The sequence below is a fragment of the Manis pentadactyla genome, chromosome 8, assembly GCF_030020395.1.
Source record: "Manis pentadactyla isolate mManPen7 chromosome 8, mManPen7.hap1, whole genome shotgun sequence".
NCBI classification, from domain to species: domain Eukaryota; kingdom Metazoa; phylum Chordata; class Mammalia; order Pholidota; family Manidae; genus Manis; species Manis pentadactyla.
In genome coordinates, this window is record NC_080026.1 from 8,536,690 (window position 1) to 8,560,449 (window position 23,760).

General features: G+C 36.0%; 1 protein-coding gene across 4 annotated transcripts in view; it reads right to left on the reverse strand.

The window, feature by feature from the left end:
• SCN2A (sodium voltage-gated channel alpha subunit 2) overlaps positions 1-23,760 on the reverse strand; it is a 132,348-nt gene that overhangs the window by 22,610 nt on the left and 85,978 nt on the right. For all 4 annotated transcript variants that reach the window (XM_057505472.1, XM_057505475.1, XM_057505473.1 and 1 more), the window contains 3 exons: positions 13,339-13,818; positions 4,477-4,597; positions 1,339-1,493 (listed from right to left, as the gene is read on the reverse strand). In XM_057505472.1, the coding sequence (XP_057361455.1) occupies positions 1,339-1,493; positions 4,477-4,597; positions 13,339-13,818 (756 nt within the window). The remainder of the gene's footprint in view (positions 1-1,338; positions 1,494-4,476; positions 4,598-13,338; positions 13,819-23,760) is intronic.

The window sequence follows — 23,760 nt, forward strand, 5'->3', positions numbered from 1 at the left end:
CAGACTTTGACAGACTGCCAACTGCTTCGCTCTAGAGCAGGAGACAGGAGGTCATCTGCTAATAGATTTGAACTGTTCAGGGCAGAGTCACTGGAACCACCCTCTCATAATGCAAGCGTGAGGCAAGGAGCCCCCTAGCCTGGAGAACAGGGAACAGACTATCGTCTCCCACGCTGTGCTCTCCCCCTCGCGCTCAGTCTGGGCATGGGAGTGGTGGATGTCAGGGAAACTCTTTTTGCAGAGCTCTTGGGAAAGGGTGGGAGAGTTCATTTTTCAGGAGCCCCTGAGCCCTCTGGAATGAAAAGCTCATTTATCTAACTCGATCTCCTTGCGGGAAAAACGATTAGGGTAACCTGGTGTTCTGGCCCAAGGACAAAGGAAAATTTTCTTTCGTGGTGAAAAGGAGGATCTGGGTTTGTGACCAGGGCTCAACAAAGGGCCTGAAGCCTTTTCAGCTCGATTTGTAGCTGAAATGCGAAGTTGCCTGGAAGCCAGACATTGTGCCAGCATGTTGATGCACTTTGGGGAGCTCTGACTGCGTGTAATTGAGAACCAAGAGCTACTGGACAAGGGCACTAGTTCCTGATGAGACTTCAGAGAGTTCTCAGATGGCGCTAAAATGCAGAGCAGACCTTCTTGGCTGTCTGTCCTGGACAGGATGCGGATTCTTCCTCAAATCAGAGGCAGGCTTAGAGGCCTTCTGATACAATGCTATAATCCTCGTAATGAAATCCACCCTCCAAACACTCCTCGACTAATTGAAAAAAATGAGAGGAATGCAGCCCTATTGACATTACCAAATGAGAGAACAGGTCACACTATTTTCATAATATTAGTCAATATTTTGACCAAATTGACCACTCCATTGAATGAAATCAGACATGAATTAAGTTTGTAATGCTTTCACTTTACTGCTAGTCAGTAATTAAGTGACTCTACCATTCGCCTTTCACTGTAGCTGGAACTAGTGAGTCAGCATGAAGGGGAAAAATGAATTCCCTGCAAAATGCAGCCGGTGTTAAGCAGTTTGATATTTAGCTGATAATCTCATATCATGTCTACATACTTCTCCTTAATATGAGAACTGCCCCTGATGACTAAAAGTCAGAAAGATCCTTCTTTAAATAAGAAACCATACTGATGGGAGTTGGATTCAACCTGAAGCCTACTCTAGAACAATAAAATGGGCTATTTATTGAGCCTCTCACACTGTGCTAAAAATATCCCACAAAATATCTCATCTTCACAAACACTTTATTTTAAAAACATGAAACATGAAGTTCATGGAAGGGAAAGGGAAAGGGCTTCCGGTAAAGTACAGGAGGTCACGTCACCTACCAGGGCCCCACTGCTGAGAAGGATCATGAAGACAATGAAGGTTTCAAACCAGTTGTGCTCCACTATCTTATAGCAGGTTTTTCTCAAGTTCCACCAGAGTTTCCCTTTGCCTTCTTCTATGCTGATCTGGCAACACTTGAACTTTCGTACACAGTCTAAAAATATGTCAAAGTAAATGAACAAAAAAATTACTCTTTGATTATGTACATTTGTGTTGGTGGGAGATTCATCTACACTATTACCTGACATATTGTAAATAACTGTTTCTAAGATGGCCTCTCCTTAGACAAATAGAAATCATCTGTACAGCTTTTTAATCATTCATTCAACAATTTTTAAAATGTTTATGTGACTATTACAATGGGTTATATTACATTATAAAAACATAGAAAAAGAGAAAAACAAAGTTTTTATTTCCAATCCTACCCTATCCTATGAGTGTGATATTACATATGGACATTATACATATTTGAATTTTAATTAGTTCACTTAATAGTATAATATGAACATTTCTTTTTTTATTGTAAGTAAATAGAATTTTGAAAGGTTTCACAATACTTCTTTAAGATTACCAGATTTCCCAGAATTTACATAAGTAGTCCACTTTAATTGGATATTTAAGTTGCTTTTATTCTGGCTCTAATCAGCCAAAATATCATAAACACCTTTGTGTAATTTGTGGACTACTAGATCAAAGGTTTGTCGACAAATATTTGAATAACTGCTGTATTTAAGGAATCGTATCAAACAAATTCTAATAGTACAATGTGTAAACATAGCCTTGCTCTAAAGAAAGTGCATTTTAAGTAGAGGACTTTCCCCCACAAATACAGAGTAACAATTATCACAAAATAAATAAGGCATTGTGAGAATTCATTGGTAGAGGCTAATTGCTGATATTTAGTTTAACAGAGAAAATGGATTTGGGGCCTCACTTTGAAATATGTTTAAGAATCAAGTCAAGTATATGGAGCTGTGCAGGAACAGAGAAACAATGATATAAATAAAAATTAATGACAGGAAAGTCTAGAAGTTGCATGGAGGACATAATTAAGACTCAAGACTATTTACCTGATAAGAACACTGATTTAGAATTATCTATGTCTACACAAGGCATTGGATGGATAGAATGAAGAAGACGGAAAGGAGTTAATCTATGAAATCAATCAATTCAATAAGAGCAAAGATAATGGTGGTCATAGTGGTCAGGAATCAAAAGTTGACAGGACCTAGCAGCACACAGAATGGGGGGGAAATGGGAGGCTCTGAGATGTGGCAGAGAGGAGTCGTGCAGTAGGGTTTCAAACATGACAGAGAGCTTGTATTCAATGAATAGAAAAATGGAAACCTCATCTTGAAGGAGCATAGTATTTTATGATACTTATCACATATTTTTTCATCAGATGTTACTTTATAATGTCAGTCAGCCAGATCATATCCTTTGTTTTATGAAAAGCTTATGAAGTGCTATTTTGAATGTTGTTAGTTTCTCATTTAAGAAATAAATAGTATTATTTTTGTTGTTTCTTTCAGGGCAATACTTTTTTATATTTCTGTCTCCCAGAAGATCAAGAAAGATCTACATGCCCTGGAAATACTCATTGTAATGAAGTAAATGGAACTGAATTCTTTTTTTTTTTCCCTAAAGAAGATATTGAACAGAAAAAGACTAATTTAGTGGGAATGATAATAATGTCAATTTTGAGGTGCTGGATTATTTCTGGGAAGGAAGGGAATGGGGGTAAGGAAGCAGTATAAAAGGGGCCTAATCTGTATCTGTTTTATTCTTAAATAAAAAGCCTGAGGCAAATATTACAAAAATTACAGATTGTTTAAGTTGGTTGGTGGGTATCTATGTATTATTGTTATTTTCTATATTACGGTGGTGATATTTCATACTTAACATGTTTCTTAAACCCAAATGAAACACTTCTGGAATTAGTTTAATAAAATGAAATTACCAGCAAGAATCTGAGGTAGTCATTATTTATCAAATACACTTTTACTTAAGCAGCTGCTATATAGTATTGAATTTGAGGCTAAGACATAGTATGAATTATTAAATACATGTTTACTGAAATATGAGTTAAAAATGAAGTGATTCTCAGGGTTTCAGAGAGAGGTTTCCATACCTACAATAGTGATTTGTATAGGAAATGTAAGGAATTTCATGTCCTGCGCTGTTGCCCTAATTTTTTATGCTTCTTTGTATCATTAGTAGTGCATTCCCACACTGAATCGGAATCTGACTTGGCTTCGGTAAACGGGACAGGGGCAAGCCTGCCACAAGTGGAGGCTTGACAAATCCTCAGCATTGAGGCTTCTCGCTCCTCTGTCTTCACTGCAAGAACAAGCCTGGCCCGCGAGTGGAAGACGCGGCAACGCTGGGGCAAAGCTGAGTCAGCCCGACTGTCCCATCCAAGACCTCGGACTTGTGAGAAAGCCCGTCCAGTAACAGCAGAGCCACCTTAGCTGGCCACGGACTCATGAGCAAAAAGATGTGTTTTTGTTAAATGCTAAGAAGTTTTGGGTGTCTTGATATACAATATTTTTGTTCAAGAGAGACTTGATCCATACTTCAAATAACGTAATTGTAACTTTCTTCAGAAAATCCTCCTGGTATTACCTGAGGGGCATGGTGCCCCATAACTCATAGTAAATTTTGGCATTTCGTTATCTATTATCTGGTGTCATTCACAATTAATAAAAAATTCTGATCTGCACAGATATGGATAACTGTTATTCATGGGCCGTTTTAAATGTGCATGTATCAACTAGTATCCATTATGATCTGACAAAACAGGAAACAACAAATTACTTCTTTAACTTTAAAAATGTTTCTCTTTTCTTTTTTAGAGCAAATGAGGGACGTGTGTGATTTGGCTTACTTTCTTAGTAGATATGGTAGAAGGCCACCCAGACCCCAGATAATTAGCAGCATTTCTTGGAGTTGAACAGGATGCACAAAAATAAGAATGTCTGATTATAAACTAAATCTTGCCTTTTAAAAAAGCACCTTTGTCTAATACAGAAAAAGCAAAAGCGAATAAACAGTTGTTAGATGCGGATGACTGGGAGGGGCGCGGAGAGGGCGCAGGCCGGCAGGGGGTCTGCGCGCGCATGCGCTGTGCTGCTCACCTTCCGTGAAGCAGGCTTCCGGCTCCAGGGACTCTTCAGGCTCAGCGTCGGGCTGCTCTCCCTCCGCGGGAGCGCCCATGTCCACGGTGCTGCCTTCAGACGAGCTAGTTGCATTTAGCTTCTGAAAATCAATTCCACAGAAAAGTCTTTAAAATATTTTCTTTATTCTACAGTATAAAAATTCAAGAGCTGTGCCCTCAAGTCTTCCATATGCATTTCCTTGATCTGTAATTTTAAAATATCTTAAACATAATGCCAGTCTGCTTTAGTAGAGGTGGGGGGTCACAAGATTAGACACAGGACCACCGCATTTTTTTGTCTTTAAAAATACAGTGCTCACAAGTTAAATAATTTTTGATGAAGTCCGTCTGAAATAAAAACCTGCAGAGTTTATGTAGGGTGCTAGAGGCGGATGGTCATCTTGTGATCTTGTTTTTGTAAATTACTTGCAAATTATAGTTTGTTTTATTCTAAAATTGTGACCCAACCAATGAAAGCTGCACAAGTGTATTTTCATGTCAAATGCAGAAAAGATTTGATCAAATGCACATAAACAGCAACAATCTAAATTTATCCACTTTTCATTGACATGAAAACATATACCACTGCTTGTTATTAAATGTATTCTATAGTTTTCTAATTCTGGAAAGAGCAGCACATTGTTAGCTTTATAGCAAGAGCTGGTATTTTGCATTCTCTTTGGCCAATGCACTCCTGTGTTTCACTGTGCATTTGGAAACTACTTGTTACTTTGGCACTCTTACTTGTCCTGTTAATACGGGGAGAAAAGAAACTTTGGTTTTTTTGTTTTCCTTGTTACATCAAATACCACCAAAAGAAAAACAGAATTGAAAGAAGTTGTTTTAAATCTTGAAATGCAATGAACTTTAGCCAGATCAGGGTGCCCATGGAATCAGCATAATATCACAAAGAGAAAAATATAATCAAGAGAAGTTGCTTTAAATCTTGAAATGCAGTGAACTTTTAGCCAAGTCAGGGTGCCCGTGGAATCAGCATAAATGAAGGAGTTCCCATCTTTAACCTGGTCTCATGCTTCAGGCATGACACAGGGCCAGGTATGAGTGCCACATGGAATCAGAGTAGTTTGGGCCATAGCATTCTCGGACCTGTTAACAATGTTATTACCATTAGTGCATAACATTAGGACACAGCTGAGCTGAAAAGAGCTACTTTATAAAGGGGATGAGGTAAGCACATGATAAAATGCACACTGAAATATGTTGAACTACTATAAAATGGTCATCTGTAGTCAGTAATGGAAACGCTCCTCTCATATTTGTGTTAAGGATTGTATGAAGATTGTTCCCAGAAAGATGGTTCCTTTCTTTTATTGAAACAATTTCCTTTATATAAAATATTTTCTTGGTACAGTGGTGTTAATTAAGTAAAAATATTTATATGAGATTGAAAATGCTTTTGTCTTGTGTTTTTTAATAATATCAATGATAGAACCACAAATATTTAGATAGGTTTGCCTTCTAAGAACTAGTTACAGGATTATTTTCTAAGTTGACCAAAATATTTAAAGATTATATATTATGAGGTGTTTGAAAGTTGATTTCTTTTTCTGCTCACTAAATATATTACAATACTAGACATATAATCATAATATTGTCATTAAAATTTGAATATATTTTGTTTTAAGATGAAATGTCAAATTAAGATTATTATAAACATTCTTAATTATTCTTAAAATATTACAAATATTTTAATTTCTTAGACTATTTCTTATTTCCTATCCTTTGTCTTTCAATGAGATTATTTGGTATGTGTGGTTGTGTTTACACACATGTAATTGCCTAAGAAATAACCAAATTATCCTCTCATTCCAATTCACCTGATTTACATGAAGTCATTACATATTAGGAACCTGAAAATACTGATCTTATCACTTGCCAGGAACATGACATAGGATATCAGAAAAACTGAAGCTTAGTTATATCTGATCTAGTTACAGATAGCTCACAGTAGAAAATGGAAAACATTCCTTTTAGGGAAGAGGATCACCCTGCAAATACAGACTGGGGGGATATTCTCACTTAAATTCAGAGTAATACAAATCTTTAAAGATTCTGAATTGTGTGAGTAATGACTAACAACTTTTAGGATTAGGACTGCTGTTTCAATATCAGCTTTCCAATTATTAAGACCTGAGATGATCTACAAAGTAAACTGTAGTTTAACTTTGGGGTCAAGAAAACTAACACTGAATCATTTTGAAAACATTTTTCCTTTCCCCTTTATATGTGTGAATCTATAGTCCTAGTGGTAACTGAAACCTCTTTAAGGAGAGGTAGTCTCTTTTCTATCTTCCTCCTGATATGGAACAGTACAGATCTACCTGCCACAAGTATCACTTTATTTGGTTTACAAAAAGGAATCTAAGTTGTATGTGAAGCAACACTAGCCAATCCAGTGTCTAGAGGACTTGTGGCTTTAATCATCTTGTCAAAAGTTAGAGTGAGTCAGTAGCTGGACTCTAGTTCTTCTGTACCTCATTTTTACAGGACTCACTAGAGAATTTCTTTGATGATTCACAAGTAAACACAATCATTACCAATTTCAAGCATTTAGAAGACATGATATGTAATTAAACATTGTAGATATCACTGCTTGTGATATTGTTGATTCCCATGTTTCATGACTGTGAACTTAGTGTTAATTCAAGTTATATTCATATTCTTACAGGTAGGTATTATGTAGAATAGAGCTCTATTTATATTGGAATATTTTATGAAAAGTTTATTTTAAATACTACTACTAGATGTAGGCAAAAGATTTTGATTTATGAAACTTTTCTTGATAACATCAATTCAAAGACTTTCTTAAAATTACTTAAGAGGCAAATATAACATAAAAATGTTGACTGAAAGTTAAAATGTGTACAAAGCACATTAAAAAATCTAAAGAATCATATTAAGAATATAAAACTCTTTAGGTTCAGATATGGTCATAATCAATCCTAACTGCATACAAATTCACCAATTAGAACTGTCAAATACACACCATTAGATGGAACTATTAGAACTCATGTACTTAATAATTTTCAAATAAAGGTTGTCTGTAAATGCTCAAATCTAGGCCTCATTCACTGTAAAATGTCATGAGTAATAGACCAAAATATGAATTGACTAGAAATAATAACCAATTCTATACTTGACAACTTTTATGTTTCCCTTTAGTAAAATTTAGATATTTAGGTTCCCCTTTTTATTATCTGTGCTTGTTTATCAGGAAACAGGTGGACTGAGTGATATTGTTAGCGTACCCTTGCCTAGTTAAAATGTTACCAAAATATGGATATATTCCAATGTCAGGACAGTAAAGAGATTAAACACGTACATCCAATTGTTATTTGCTATGACTAGCACTGGCCATCATTTACTTTCTGGTGTAAATATTAGTTGAACACCAGTTTTAATAAAAACCCTGTATTACAGGGCTCTTCCTATAGAAAATCTGCTGGATTCTTCTGAGTGCTGAGTCCTGAGTCAATAGGAGTTAAGTAGGGTAGAATCTATTTTGCTTAATGATCTAATAAATAAATATCAAGGCACACAATATTTCACTCTGTTCCTTTAGAAACTACATTTCTGACTTACTTTCCACATAATTGATAAATGACTATTAAATGTCAACATGTCAAACTAAATCTTTCTTTCAGAAAGTAAAAGAATTTTAAAGAATAATTAATCACAACAGAAAAAGGGATTGAAAACATCACTTCCTATTAAATTTTTCATAAACATGTTTGTTTCTCCTTAGGAATTTAAGATACTTTAAGAAAATAAAATTAGTAGAGTTTACATGTAGTTTAGAGGTATGTTCTAATCTGATCCAATAAAAGGATTTGGGATTTTAAAATATCTTCAAATAAAGAGTAAATCAAGTATTTCATACCTAACTGTTTTGGCCTTCAAGAATGGCAATCCTTTGTTCCACATGGATCTTAATTCTAATCTGTATTTAAAAAGCTCTGGGTTATTTTACATGAAATATATTAACACCAGAATAATGAGAGTGATAGTCTTGCTTGCTTTGGGATATGTTTAAGGTCAAAGTGACACATTAATACCAGAAAGGAATTGTTGTTACCTTTTTAATAAAGATGGCAAAAATAAAAAATATCATTACTATTATACTACCTTACCCCCAAATCAGTTTTCTCTTTATAACAGATACATTCTGAAATTTTCTAAACTGCAAATAACAGGATTTTAAATATTTTTCTTGGAAAGGCAAAAGTAATCTTTATATCATGCTGGCCTACCCCTCAGTAGATAGGTAGTGCTCCAAAGACCTGCATGTTAGGCCCACTTTGTTTTTACATTAAGGATATTTAGAGGTTTTTCTACCTTAATCACTATCCCACTAGAAAACATTCCCTTGAGGATTAAACATTCCTTAGGATAAAATCATAGATGGATTCCTACTGAAAAATCCTCCCAAATCCTCCCTATACATCTTTCCTGCCTTCCCAGCTCCTAGTACTGTAGAACAGGAAACAGATGTATTCAAGGCAATTGGAAACTGTAATAATGTGAGAATGAAGAACAAAAGAAGTCAATTTTCAGCAGTTTCTGCTTAGAATGTGTTCTGCCATACTTGATCCAACTAAATTTCCTAAATAAAACTGATAGGCAATATATCTGATCATCACTTTCCTCACACACTTCTCTACACAGGAACTTGGGAAATGGGGTACTCAGAAAATAAGGAGGCTAACCTTGGCTCCTTCTAAGAAACTGTGAAAAACAAGCCATTATCTTAAGGAATCAAATGCCATCTCTTCTGAAGAATTAATACATAATTGGAAAAAGTGATTCTCTCTAGTCTAGTGTATATATGTATCTGTACTGATTGTGAGCAATTATACATCTTGGGTCCCATTTCATATCATTCCTCCAATATAGAAGGCATTGTCTTCCATGCTTCTAGACTGCCAGTGACTGAATATTTTGTTTCAAAGTATAAAAAACGCTCCAGAAGGACATTATCACTGTTTCCTTTTAAAGAGCCAAATGTGCTTGGTAGGGATGTTTTACAGTTTTAATGGCAAAAGGAGAGGAAACAGCATCTAAGTAACAAAGTATTTGGTTAAAATTTCGTGAAGAAATAATCAAATCTGATTCAGCAATTTGATTAACACATCTGAGCATAAAGCTGTAATTTCAACATCAGAAAATGCAAAGGTCCACAAAATGGAGCTCGCAGGATGGTGTTAGGCTCATTGCCACAGTCACATGACAAGGGAGGCCCTTTCATTGAAAAACACCCAAACGCCAAGAGAGCATAATAATTCTCTTCTTAAATAGGAGTACGCAGTGGGTGATATATTTACATAATATTCTTCAGGAGAAAGTTACCCAGCAGGTCTGGATGAAATAGAGGAGAGACAGAAACATGAAGGACAGAGGAGCACAAGGATGAAGAATGTGGATGTCAGATCTATTTTCAGAATGAACATACCACTTATCACACTGTCTGTCTTACTCTTTTGGTGTACACAAGATGTTTATTTCCTTTTTTTTGCAGTCTTAGGAGTTTTAAGGATAAATATAAACAGAATCTTCAGGGAATCATATTCTAAATGCAAAATTTGTTTGGTCAATAGCTGAATAAAGTGACGCTGTTTTTCTCTAAAATGAAGTACATAAAAGATGTACCAAGTTGCTAGTAGCCAAATCATATGCATTTCAATTCCTTCACATCATTATCACATTAAAACATCCTTTAGAGGTCTGCACGTGAATAAGGGATTGTTTTAATTTGCAGATTACCCTTTAGAAAAACTTAGCATTGAACAAATCATTACCAACAAAGTACACACTCTCTGGGGTGATATTTAAATACAAAAAAACGAAGGGCAGGGGAAAGAAAGCTTGCCTGCAAGAGTTTTTCAAAGAGCACTTACATTTCTTGTTTAGGCCCTTAGCATGTTCAAAACTGTGCAGTGTTCAATGGAAATTAAATAATCCATGAAGGCATGCAAATTTAACTTTTCACTGAATACGCTGTCTATTAAAATCTAGGTAAGGAAATTAGCAGGTAAATCATGACTTTTCAAAGTCAGGGTTGCCAGACTTGGCTGACCATGCTTTATATGACTCAGCCGAAGAGCAGGCTGTGTGTGTTTTTATTTTACTGCTGATGGATGGGCAAGGAATGTAGCTGAGTAACATGCAGGCCAGTCAAATTCATTTAAAAACTGATCATATTTATATATGTACAACTTGCTTGGGTAACCTGGGTAAAAGTGGTGGCACGAGCCTCTGGCTGGTTAAAAAACACCAGAGCGGCACTCTTGACGGCTCCAGCTTGGTTTTACCCCTGTGAGAAGTAAGAATGGTAAGCAGTGAAGGTCACCACATTGCACTAGTAAATTTCACTTCAAAAAATAATTATTCAAGCATGGCTTCAATATTATTACAATTCTAAAAGAAAAGTCAGTCATTCAAAATCACAGAGCATGAAAGGATTTACCTTAAGTATAGTCAAACTAAGAGTTAAGCCACATGTGATTATGACATCATATGTTCTAGAGAATCCACAGAAAATTATTAAAGAATCATAAAAAGTTAGCAAAGACAGTGAAGAAGATTTAGTTCAAACACCTAAACAACTTCTGGGTCCAGTTGGTTAATTTGCTTTATAAAAAGGGAATTCATTTAGGTATTTTCAAAAAATTTTTAAGTGCCCCATTTTTCCTTTAATTTTTTAAAATCGTTTAGACAAGAATATCAATGAATATTATACCATTTTTTTACTACTTCATAGGTGATATTTAAATGCACAATCCCCATCCCACCAGTTAAGAAAATGACCAGACAAAAATAACAAAAAGACAGAACACCAAACATATTTTAGGTGGGAATATTTGGAATTCGTGGACAACTGTTTCAATTCTCTTTTGTTTTCCTGTATACAGCTACCAGCTAAAATACTAAAAGGTTAAAACCTGCACATATTTCCTTCCTAGAATATTATCCTAATCCTTTTTTAGTTTGTGAGTTTATATTTAGGATTTTTCTATAAAGCCATAATTGAACATTTCTGCAAATAATAAAGTTTAACCCTCCGGTTAACAGTCACCCTAGTGAGAATGTATTGAAAGGCAATCCAGCTAAAGCAATAAAATAATTCTTTCTACTTCCAAGTGGCAGATCAGTTCTCTGCCTCAAATTCCAAAGTACTGACTTCACATATATTATTTCAGAGTAACTCAATTAGAAAACAAATGAAAAAATGTAATGATAAGGGCCTAGGGGTTTGGGTTTTCCTACTATAGGCCCCACCTTACTAGATTATTCCTCTTATGAAAAAACATAATGGTTTGAGACAAGGCAGAATACATACTTTTTTGGAGAAGTCTAAGGCTTTAAAATTTCTGAAAATTAAGACGACTGGATGTCAAGTCAACCACACCTCAAAAGCTTCACAAACTTAGCCAAAAATTTAAACTGACTGATGGCTTCAACATTTGATTCATTATAATTCATTCTTAGTTTATACGACAAGCTAAAATTAAATACATATAAAAGTAAACATTGACTTTCTGTACTGTAAGGGGAATATTTACTATTAGGTATAATGGCAAAATAATCAGAGTGGAATATATATTAAAACTGAATGACCCAATGCTCTTTTAAACGCCGACTTGAGTTTCTCGTACTGCACACTGTCTGAAACTAGGCCCCCTTTCAGCATAGCCCGTCCAACAGGGCTCATCCAAAATTTTATTAACTAGATCTTAAGATATTCAATTTTAAAATTGTGATCTTATTAGTAAACACTTGAGTTCAACTAATTACAGCAATTCCATGCCCCATGTTCATAAAGTTGTATAATTTTCCCCTTGATTCCTATCAGTTATTTTGTGAAATTAGGATCTATTGCCTTGTGATTTGAATGTTATAATAGCAGAGGCCTTTCTCTTCTCTACCAATCAATTCAAATGACAAGAAAGGATGAATTTTTGCTTTTGGTTGTTATTTTTATTTGTTTATGCAAGCTTTCATTACTAGGAATTCTGTCCTCATTCTGTACAGTTAAACAATTAAACACTAAGGGTTTAAATTCCTTCTTCTCTTTACCCCCAGCTATGTGCTTATTAACTTATAAATAAACCAAAAACATATTCTGGTTTACATACTCTTATAGTAAGTCAAAGAATACTTTAAACTACCAAGACTCTTATTGTAGCTGGTATATTCAGAATTTTAAATTCTATAATGTACAATAAGTTTTTGTTTTGTTTAGACAGCATGCAGTGGCTCAGTAGGGTTAAAACGATTTTCAGCATGATTCTTTATCTCTAACTTCATTTCCTTAAGAAAATCATTTACTTCAGGAAACATGAAACTATACGTACATATCAAGCCAAAATCCCAATCAGATTTTTCCATGAATAAATACACCTGAGCAAATGAAAGAAGATGACATTTTATGAAGTATTTCATAAGAGCCAAGAATGTAGCAAAATGAGAACTGGAACTGTCTTCTCACCAAGTATTTTTCTAGTATATACAAGAAACCACCTCTGTGGGAGAATTAGAAGGATAAAAGTGGATAAACTGAGGCATTCTCACAAATTTGAAATATTTCAACACTTAGAAAAATTCATATTAATTTGCATATTATCAAGAATTCAAAATGGTGAATATTTTTCAAAATTAGCATATCACTTGTCTAGCTACCGCTTTTTCAATTTTTCTATCACCAATTTTGCCATAGAACATATGTCAATAGATACTTCCTTATAGAAAGAAAACATAAATTTAAAATAGTCTAATAGCTTAAAGGATACATAATACCAGTTATCTTCTTACTTAGAGTCCCTACCTCTTTGCTTTCCTCCATATCTGACTCGCTGCTGAATTCTTCAGTATTTAAATTTTCAAAGTCAGATTCTCCAACTGCAATTGGTACCGTCACAGTGAGGCTGGGGTTGTTTATAAATGACATGTAGTCACTTTCATCCACGACATATTTTTCTACACTGCTGCCTATACCACTAGTAGTTCCATTTCCATCTTTGAGATAATTGAGGTCTTTGCCTATTTCTATGGTGGTATGGTTGGAAATACAGCTATCTTTTTTGTTATTTAGATCTTCAAGAGGTTTGATTTCATCTAAAGCTTTCTGTTTTCTAACGAAGGCTTTCTGAATAAATTCACGTAGTTTCCTCTTAACATAGTCGATTCCTTTCTGCATCCTTCCCACTGCAATCTGCAGATTGTTCATTTCATTATCATCATCAGTGGCAGCGAGATTGTCAGAACTGAATGAACTCAACAGCAAGGCCAGGAAGAGGTTCAGAACCTAAAACACAATACAAAAATAGGTGATCAAAACATTCTGTTGTTTCATTTGCTCTTGATTATAAAGTTTCCAAGATTGTTCTTACACCTTGTTTTCTGTTAATAGGTATTCCTTCTATTTCATGGTAAACTATCCTGAAAAAAAGGTAAATGAAATAAATACCTGGCCAATATTAAATTATACTATTAACACTATTTCCTTTAGAGTCATTGCAAAATTACTGAAACCACTGATGTATGAAATTTCTATATTAAGTTCAGTTCCAAAAGAGAAATTTTCGTTATTTAGATAACTGTACAGTGAAAGAGAAAAAAAGTTTTATTTGGGATGCTAAATATTTTACCCATGTAACCTGGACTTTCCAGGACATGGATAATTTATTATAATTTTATTCCTAAAACCAAAGATAACTCCAATATCTATAAATATGATTTTACTTTTATGTATTTGTGCCAGCTTTTGCAGTTAGATAATTTTCCATGTTAGAAAAAAATATACCTATTGCTAGATCAAGTCTCAATTTTTGGTTCAGAAAATTGTGGCCACTAGATTTATACAATTGTTGCAAGTACTACAAAGAAATGGTTATTATACAGTAATAATGATGTTAATATCAAGTTAAAGATTGTAGATTCAAGATATCGCCATGAATAAGACCACTAATTTGTCCCTAACCTGGGTCTCCAAAAATAGGTCCTACTGATAGGAGTGAATGAAAAGATTAGTGACTCTAAGCCCATTGTATGAGCTCAAAAAGAGGTAATCTACTAAGAATCAGGTACCCCCTTGGGCAAAAGACCATGTCATGCAATTTTTTTCAGGATATGATTGATAAAGTCTGTTATTCGCTGATTATTCAAGCATATAGAACAAAGGAAGGATATAGTAATAAAGGAGTAAATAAAAAATAAATAGTACAGAAGAGGAATCTGAGAAAAGATTTTAAGTAGAACTCCAATGAAAAGGATGCTACATTCTTGCTAAGTTCCTATCTTTTCAATAAGCTAATGAGGCTTATAGCTCCTTTGTCTAATCAGTTGCAAATTAATACTACCAGTGGTAGTAAGAAAAGTGAAAACATGTAAGATCCAATAAGGACTGAATATAAATCTGTGAGTCTATTCTGACATCTCTCAATTACTATACCATGGCTGCTGATATTGATACCACTCCTTTACTTCTGGAATTTACCAATGAAATTGTATTTTATTGTGGTCTTCCTTTGAATTTATAATTTGGATGAAGAACAGATAAAAAGACAAAATATATATATGAAATCAAATCAAGTCTATAATACAAACTTATGAATTTTTCTTTCTGTTCTGTTCAATTAAGCTACATTTTGTTTTTCTCCATAGTAAAACTGAATTTTGGTGCCATAATTGTTTTCTTGATTTGGTTCCTTAAGATTTATTAATGAACTGTTCTATTTGGAAAATTTTCTTTGTACATATCAATCAACCCTCCCAGAGTGAGATCCGACTTACATTTTCTCTTCAAAGCACTGGGGCAACTTCACCATTTATAAATGTGTCATTTTCTGTTAAGACTGTATGGCCTGCTCCCCGTTCCCTTTAGAATTAGAGTGTTGGGCAGTCTGTGGCCCCACCTCTGGCTGGCTGGTGGATCAGGCATGGTAGGGACTACCACACCTCTTGCACTGGAGCACCATATAGAAGTTTATGCCAAAAGGGGGTTATGCCAGCTTGCCTCGGGGGGACTGTTCCCTCTGGTGAGAATGAGGAGGAAGAACTGGAGAAGGCGGTGTGTCCAGTTTATTCAGTCTTATTTAAGCAAATGTGATATGAACACACATCCTTAATAATAGTACATGAGACAGATGTTATTACTACCTTACTTACTCCAAAAAATACCTAGAATATATCACAAAAGTAGGAACTTCTAAAAACTGATAGTCAAAAAGGGAGAGCCTTTAATTTTTTTCCCTAAAGGTACAGAAGTTAAATTTATGGAAAAGATTATAATCCAGACTGTATCTTTTTATGTATATATAGCAATACAAGTTAATATTAAATGTCATCCATAGGTATAGATACTCCTGAAATTTTCTTTTCCACTTGAATCCTCTGTGTGATTATGTATTAGGAAGAGATGCTTTCTTCAGTAAACTAATAGATGATATGTGATACATGATTTGTCTTAAATCCATTCTGCATTTTCCTGCTATATAAATTTTAATAAAACACCACTTCACTATTGCCACTTTCCTAATAGCCATATGTAGCTTTGAATTGCCTATAGAAGAAAAAATCCAATTTTGTTATGCACGTCTTTTCATAAATTAAAGTCTACAAGGCTGGCCCTGAACTTACTTTCTACTACTTCCACCATGAATCCTTGCTTGCTCATTGTTTCATAAAGGATTCTGTTCTCTGCCTTTTCTTCTTTTCTCCCAATGTATGCCAAATATATATATGAAATCAAATCAAGTCTGTAATACAAACTTATGAATTTTTCTTTCTTTCTGTTCTGTATAACCCTATGTTTCTTTCTGTTCTACGCAATCTTGGACTTTTCTGAAAGCAAGCAAGTTGTACTGGGGATTGCAAAGGCTCTAAAATATATCTACAAATTATTTGATATTCTTCCCTTCAAGGGTCAAAGCCTTTGAAACATTTATAAGCGATAAGGGACCTTTATCTTATGCGTGAGCTCTTCTCAGTGACTAGCTTCTAATGAACAGAATATGGCGGAAGTGACGATATGTGACTTCAAGGTTAGAAAATAAAGAAGGCTTTCCCCTTGCCTTCTCATAGCACCACTCTGGGAGAATCCCCTCTGCAGCCCCAGGGAGAGGTCCACGTAGAGAGGAACTGAGGCCTCGGACCAATAGTCAAAAACTGACGAGGTCCGCCTGCCAATAAGCATGAGCGAGCCTTCTTGGAAGCCAATCCTCTGGCCTCAGTCATGAAAACTGGGGTCTTGGTCAGTATCTTAATAGCAACCTATGACAAGCCCTTAGTCAGACCACCCGGCTAAGCTGCTGCTGTATTTCTGATCCACAGAAAGTACAAGATCATAAATGTTTGTTGTCTTAAGTCACTGTTCATATTTCTGTATTATACACTGTTCATGTTTCTTGTTACTTCAAGAATAGGTCAGAATTCAGAGATGCAGAGAAATAAGCAAGAGATATGGGATGAAGTCCAGAGGGAGATCACAGATGCCAGAAAAGAGATTGCAGAAATGAAACAAACTCTGGAAGGGTTTATAAGCAGAATGGATAGGATGCAGGAGGCCATTGATGGAATTGAAACCAGAGAACAGGAACGCATAGAACCTGACAGAGAGAGAGACAAAAGGATCTCCAGGAATGAAACAATCTTAAGAGAAATGTGTGACCAATCCAAAAGGAACAATATCCGTATTATAAGGGTACCAGAAGAAGAAGAGAGAGGAAAAGGGATGGAAAGTATCTTGGAAGAAATAATTGCTGAAAACTTCCCCAAACTGGGGGAGGAAATAATCGAACAGACCACGGAAATACACAGAACCCCCAACAGAAAGGATCCAAGGAGGACAACACCAAGACACATAATAATTAAAATGGCAAAGATCAAGGACAAGGAAAGAGTTTTAAAGGCAGCTAGAGAGAAAAAGGTCACCTATAAAGGAAAACCCATAAGGCTAATGTCAGACTTCTCAACAGAAACCCTACAGGTCAGAAGAGAATGGCATAATATATTTAATGCAATGAAACAGAAGGGCCTTGAACCAAGGATACTGTATCCAGCACGACTATCATTTAAATATGATGGTGGGATTAAACAATTCCCAGACAAACAAAAGCTGAGGGAATTTGCTTTCCACAAACCACCTCTACAGGACATCTTACAGGGACTGCTCTAGATGGTAGCACTCCTAGAAAGAACACATGACAAAACACCCAACATATGAAGAATGGAGGAGGAGGAATAAGAAGGGAGAGAAGAAAAGAATCTCCAGACAGTGTATATAACAGCTCAATAAGCGAGCTAAGTTAGGCAGTAAGATACTAAAGAGGCTAACCTTGAACCTTTCGTAACCACGAATTTAAAGCCTGCAATGGCAATAAGTACATATCTTTCAATAGTCACCCTAAATGTTAATGGACTGAATGCACCAATCAAAAGACACAGAGTAATAGAATGGATAAAAAAGCAAGACCCATCTATATGCTGCTTACAAGAAACTCACCTCAAACCCAAAGACATGTACAGACTAAAAGTCAAGGGATGGAAAAACATACTTCAGGCAAACAACAGCGAGAAGAAAGCAGGGGTTGCAGTACTGATATCAGACAAAATAGACTTCAAAACAAAGAAAGTAACAAGAGATAAAGAAGGACACTACATAATGATAAAGGGCTCAGTCCAACAAGAGGATTTAACCATTCTAAATATATATGCACCCAACACAGGAGCATCAGCATATGTGAAACAAATACTAACAGAACTAAAGGGGGAAATAGACTGCAATGCATTCATTCTAGGAGACTTCAACACACCACTCACCACAAAGGATAGATCCACTGGGCAGAAAATAAGTAAGGACACGGAAGCACTGAACAACACAGTAGAGCAGATGGACCTAATAGACATCTACAGAACTCTACATCCAAAAGCAACAGGATACACATTCTTCTCAAGTGCACATGGAACATTTTCCAGAATAGACCACATAATAGCCCACAAAAAGAGCCTCAGTAAATTCCAAAAGATTGAAATCCTACCAACCAACTTTTCAGACCACAAAGGCATAAAACTTGAAACAAACTGTACAAAGAAAGAAAAAGGCTCACAAACACATGGAGGCTTAACAACACGCTCCTAAATAATCAATGGATCAATGGCCAAATCAAAATGGAGATCCACCAATATATGGAAACAAATGACAACAACAACACCAAGCCCCAACTTCTGTGGGACGCAGCAAAAGCAGTCTTAAGAGGAAAGTATATAGCAATCCAAGCATATTTAAAAACGGAAGAACAATCCCAAATGAATGGTCTAATGTCACAATTATAGAAATTGGAAAAAGAAGAACAAATGAGGCCTAAGGTCAGCAGAAGGAGGGACATAATAAAGATCAGAGAAGAAATAAATAAAATTGAGAAGAATAAAACAATAGCAAAATCAATGAAACCAAGAGCTGGTTCTTTGAGAAAATAAACAAAATAGATAAGCCTCTAGCCAGACTTATTAAGAAGAAAAGAGAGTCAACACAAATCAACAGTATCAGAAACGAGAAAGGAAAAATCACGACGGACCCCACACAAATACAAAGAATTATTAGAGAATACAATGAAAACCTATATGCTAACAAGCTGGGAAACCTAGGAGAAATAGACAACTTCCTAGAAAAATACAACCTACCAAGACAGACCCAGAAAGAAACAGAAAATCTAAACAGACCAATTACCAGCAACGAAATTGAAGCGGTAATCAAAAAACTACCAAAGAACAAAACCCCTGGGCCAGAAGGATTTACCTCGGAATTTTATCAGACATACAGGGAAGACATAATACCCATTCTCCTTAAAGTTTTCCAAAAAATAGAGGAGGAGGGGATACTCCCAAACTCATTCTATGAAGCTAACATCACCCTAATACCAAAACCAGGCAAAGACCCCACCAAAAAAGAAAACTACAGACCAATATCCCTGATGAACGTAGATGCAAAAATACTCAACAAAATATTAGCAAACCGGATTCAAAAATACATCAAAAGGATCCTACACCATGACCAAGTGGGATTCATCCCAGGGATGCAAGGATGGCACAACATTCGAAAGTCCATCAACATCATCCACCACATCAACAAAAAGAAAGACAAAAACCACATGATCATCTCCATAGATGCTGAAAAAGCATTTGACAAAGTTCAACATCCATTCATGATAAAAACTCTCAGCAAAATGGGAATAGAGGGCAAGTACCTCAACATAATAAAGGCCATCTATGATAAACCCACAGCCTACATTATATTGAACAGCAAGAAGATGAAAGCATTTCCTCTGAGATCGGGAACTAGACAGTGATGCCCACTCTCTCCACTGTTATTTAACATAGTACTGGAGTTCCTAGCCACAGCAATCAGACAAAACAAAAAAATACAAGGAATCCAGATTGGTAAAGAAGAAGTTAAACTGTGACTATTTGCAGATGACATGATACTGTACATAAAAATCCCTAGAGACTCCACCCCAAAACTACTAGAACTGATATCGGAATACAGCAAATTTGCAGGATACAAAATTAACACACAGAAATCTGTGGCTTTCCTATAGACTAACAATGAACCAACAGAAAGAGAAATCAGGAAAACAAATCCATTCACAATTGCATCAGAAAGAATAAAATACCAAGGCATAAACCTAACCAAAGAATTGAAAGACTTATACTCTGAAAACTACAAGTCACTCTTAAGAGAAATTAAAGGGGACACTAACAAATGGAAACTCATCCCATGCTCGTGGCTAGGAAGAATTAATATCATCAACATGGCCATCCTGCCCAAAGCAATATACAGATTTGATGCAATCCCTATCAAACTACTGGCAACATTTTTCAATGAACTGGAACAAATAGTTCAAAAATACATATGGGAACACCAAAGACCACGAATAGCCCAAGCAATCCTGAGAAAGAAGAATAAAGTAGGGGGGATCTCACTCCCCAACTTCAAGCTCTATTATAAAGCCATAGTAATCAAGACAATTTGGTACTGGCACAAGAACAGAGCCACAGACCAATGGAACAGACTAGAGAATCCAGACATTAATCCAGACATATATGGTCAATTAATATTTGATAAAGGAGCCATGAACATACAATGGTGAAATGACAGTCTCTTCAACAGATGGTGCTGGCAAAACTGGACAGCTACATGTAGGAGAATGAAACTGGACCATTGTCTAACCCCATATACAAAAGTAAACTCAAAATGGATCAAAGACCTGAATGTAAGTCATGAAACCATTAAACTCTTGGAAAAAAACATAGGCAAAAACCTCTTAGACATAAACACGAGTGACCTCTTCTTGAACATATCTCCCCGGGCAAGGAAAACAACAGCAAAAATGAACAAGTGGGACTATATCAAGCTGAAAAGCTTCTGTACAGCAAAAGACACCATCAATAGAACAAAAAGGAACCCTACAGTATGGGAGAGTATATTTGAAAATGACAGATCCGATAAAAGCTTGACGTCCAGAATATATAAAGAGCTCACACGCCTCAACAAACAAAAAACAAATAATCCAATTAAAAAATGGGCAGAGGAACTGAACAGACAGTTCTCCAAAAAAGAAATACAGATGGCCAACAGACACATGAAAAGATGTTCCACATCACTAATCATCAGAGAAATGCAAATTAAAACTACAATGAGGTATCACCTCACACCAGTAAGGATGGCTGCCATCCAAAAGACAAACAACAACAAATGTTGGCGAGGCTGTGGAGAAAGGGGAACCCTCCTACACTGCTGGTGGGAATGTAAATTAGTTCAACCACTGTGGAAAGCAGTATGGAGGTACATCAAAATGCTCAAAACAGACTTACCATTTGACCCAGGAATTGCACTCCTAGGAATTTACCCCAAGAATGTAGCAATCAAGTTTGAGAAAGACCAATGCACCCCTATGTTTATCACAGCACTATTTACAATAGCCAAGAATTGGAAGCAACCTAAATGTCCATCGATAGATGAATGGATAAAGAAGATGTGGTACATATACACAATGGAATACTACTCAACCATAAGAAAAGGGCAAATCCTACCATTTGCAGCAACATGGATGGAGCTGGAGGGTACTATGCTCAGTGAAACAAGCCAAGCGGAGAAAGAGAACTACCAAATGATTTCACTCATCTGTGGAATATAAGTACAAAGGAAAAACTGAAGGAACAAAACAGCAGCAGAATCACAGAACTCAAGAATGGGCTAACAGGTACCAAAGGGAAAGGGACTGGGGAGGATGGGTGGGTAGGGAGGGATAAGGGGGGGGAGAGGAAGGGGGGTATTAAGATTAACATGCATGGGGGAGTGGGAGAAAGGGGGTTGCTGTACAACACAGAGAAGGCAAGTAGTGATTCTACAACATTTTGCTATGCTGATGGACAGTGACTGTAAAGGGGTTTATAGGGGGGACCTGGTATAGGGGAGAGCCTAGTAAACATAACATTCGTCATGTAAGTGTAGATTGATGATACCAAAAAAAAAAAAAAAAAAAAAAAGGCAGTTCCTGTGTGGTAACCTCCAATGAGTTCTACACAAGGGTATAAAGGCATATAAAAGTGTAGCAAAGGGCCTGTTTGTATTTATACAGAGGATCAAAGCCTAATTTGGCTACCCCGAAAATCAACTAAGATACGATATGAAAAAGAACTTCCAAAATCAGCACTCTCGGGAAGACTCATGACAGAAGATGATCATCAAAAAACCCCAACAAAGATCCACGCGCTGCTACAGGTGTAGATGCACTCATCCCCCCAGCTCCTGGACTTGCCATGGGAATGAAGGAGATATCTAAGCTGGCCTGTGCATACAGTAAAACAACAAATTTGACTGGATCTATGCTGTTGGAACTCAACCAAGAATTAGGAGAAGTGCAAACTGTAGCGCTCCAAAATCTTACAACTACAGACTATTTACTGTTAAAAGAACATATGGGATGTGAACAGTCCCCAGGAATGGGTTGTTTTAATTTGTCTGATTTCTCTCAGACTGTTCAAGTTCAGTTGGACAATATCCACCATATCATAGATAAGTTTTCACAAATGCCTAAGGTGCCTAACTGGTTTTCTTGGTTTCACTGGAGATGGCTGGTAATTACAGATATGCTTTGGTTATGTAACTATACTCCTATTATGTTAATGTGTGTGCGCAATTTGATTAGTAGTTTAAAACCTATACATGCTGAAGTTACTCTACAAGAAGATATGTCAAAGAAATAATCAATCTTCCCAGGTTTTCTTCTGCCTGCTACTTCTATAGCTTTTCTTCTTCCTTCCTAATTACAACCCTTAAATAGAATTCGTGCCTCATATCAAATTTACCGAGTATCATAATTCTTCCAAGTGGTAAAGATACCTCAAGACAAATGCTGGGCATAGAAGCCACAGGGCATTAATATGCAAAGAAGTAAAAAGCTAACCTTTTCAAACAATAAGGCTTCCCTCTCACTTACCAACTTCACATTTCCCTGTATGGCCGCGGAAGATGACTGGTTAGCCAGAGACGGGTAAGATTCCTCAAGGGAGGAACAACCTAAGACAGGCACAGTCGCAGGGGGGCCATCAGGTGAGAAATTGGGGATCAACAGAGGTGAGGCTTAGAACCTCACCCCCCCTGTTCTGAGGAAATCTTCTGCATACGTGGATGTTTTATTGCCCTTGTCTAGCTTGGATTAACACATAGTCTACAGGCACACACCTGATCATCTACATTTGCTCTCTTACAACACTAAACTTTATCTTGTATCTACCTACCACTTCAGCATTTTATTAAAAATAATAATAAAGAGAGAAATGTGGTATCCACATATAAATCAAGTATAAAAATCAAATGAGTATTCATATTTGAACTGTTTATAGTTCACAATGCATGAGCAAAACCGAAAGTTTCTGTGATGACTGCCCTTGTACTGTTCACCATGTAACTTATTCACTATGTAAGAAGTTGTTCTCCATGTAAGAACTTGTTCATTATGTTTCAGAAGATTGGAGACTGACGAAAATTAGGCTTGGGGTGGATTAATGATTGTGCATTGAGCATTGACTCCGCTATACAGAATTTTATTGTTGTTAACAACCATTTGATCAATAAATATGAGAGATACCCTCACAAAAAAAAAAAAGTACACACTTCCAATTGTAAAATAAATAAGTAACCAGGATGTAATGTATAGCATAAGGAATATAGTCAAAATATTGTAAC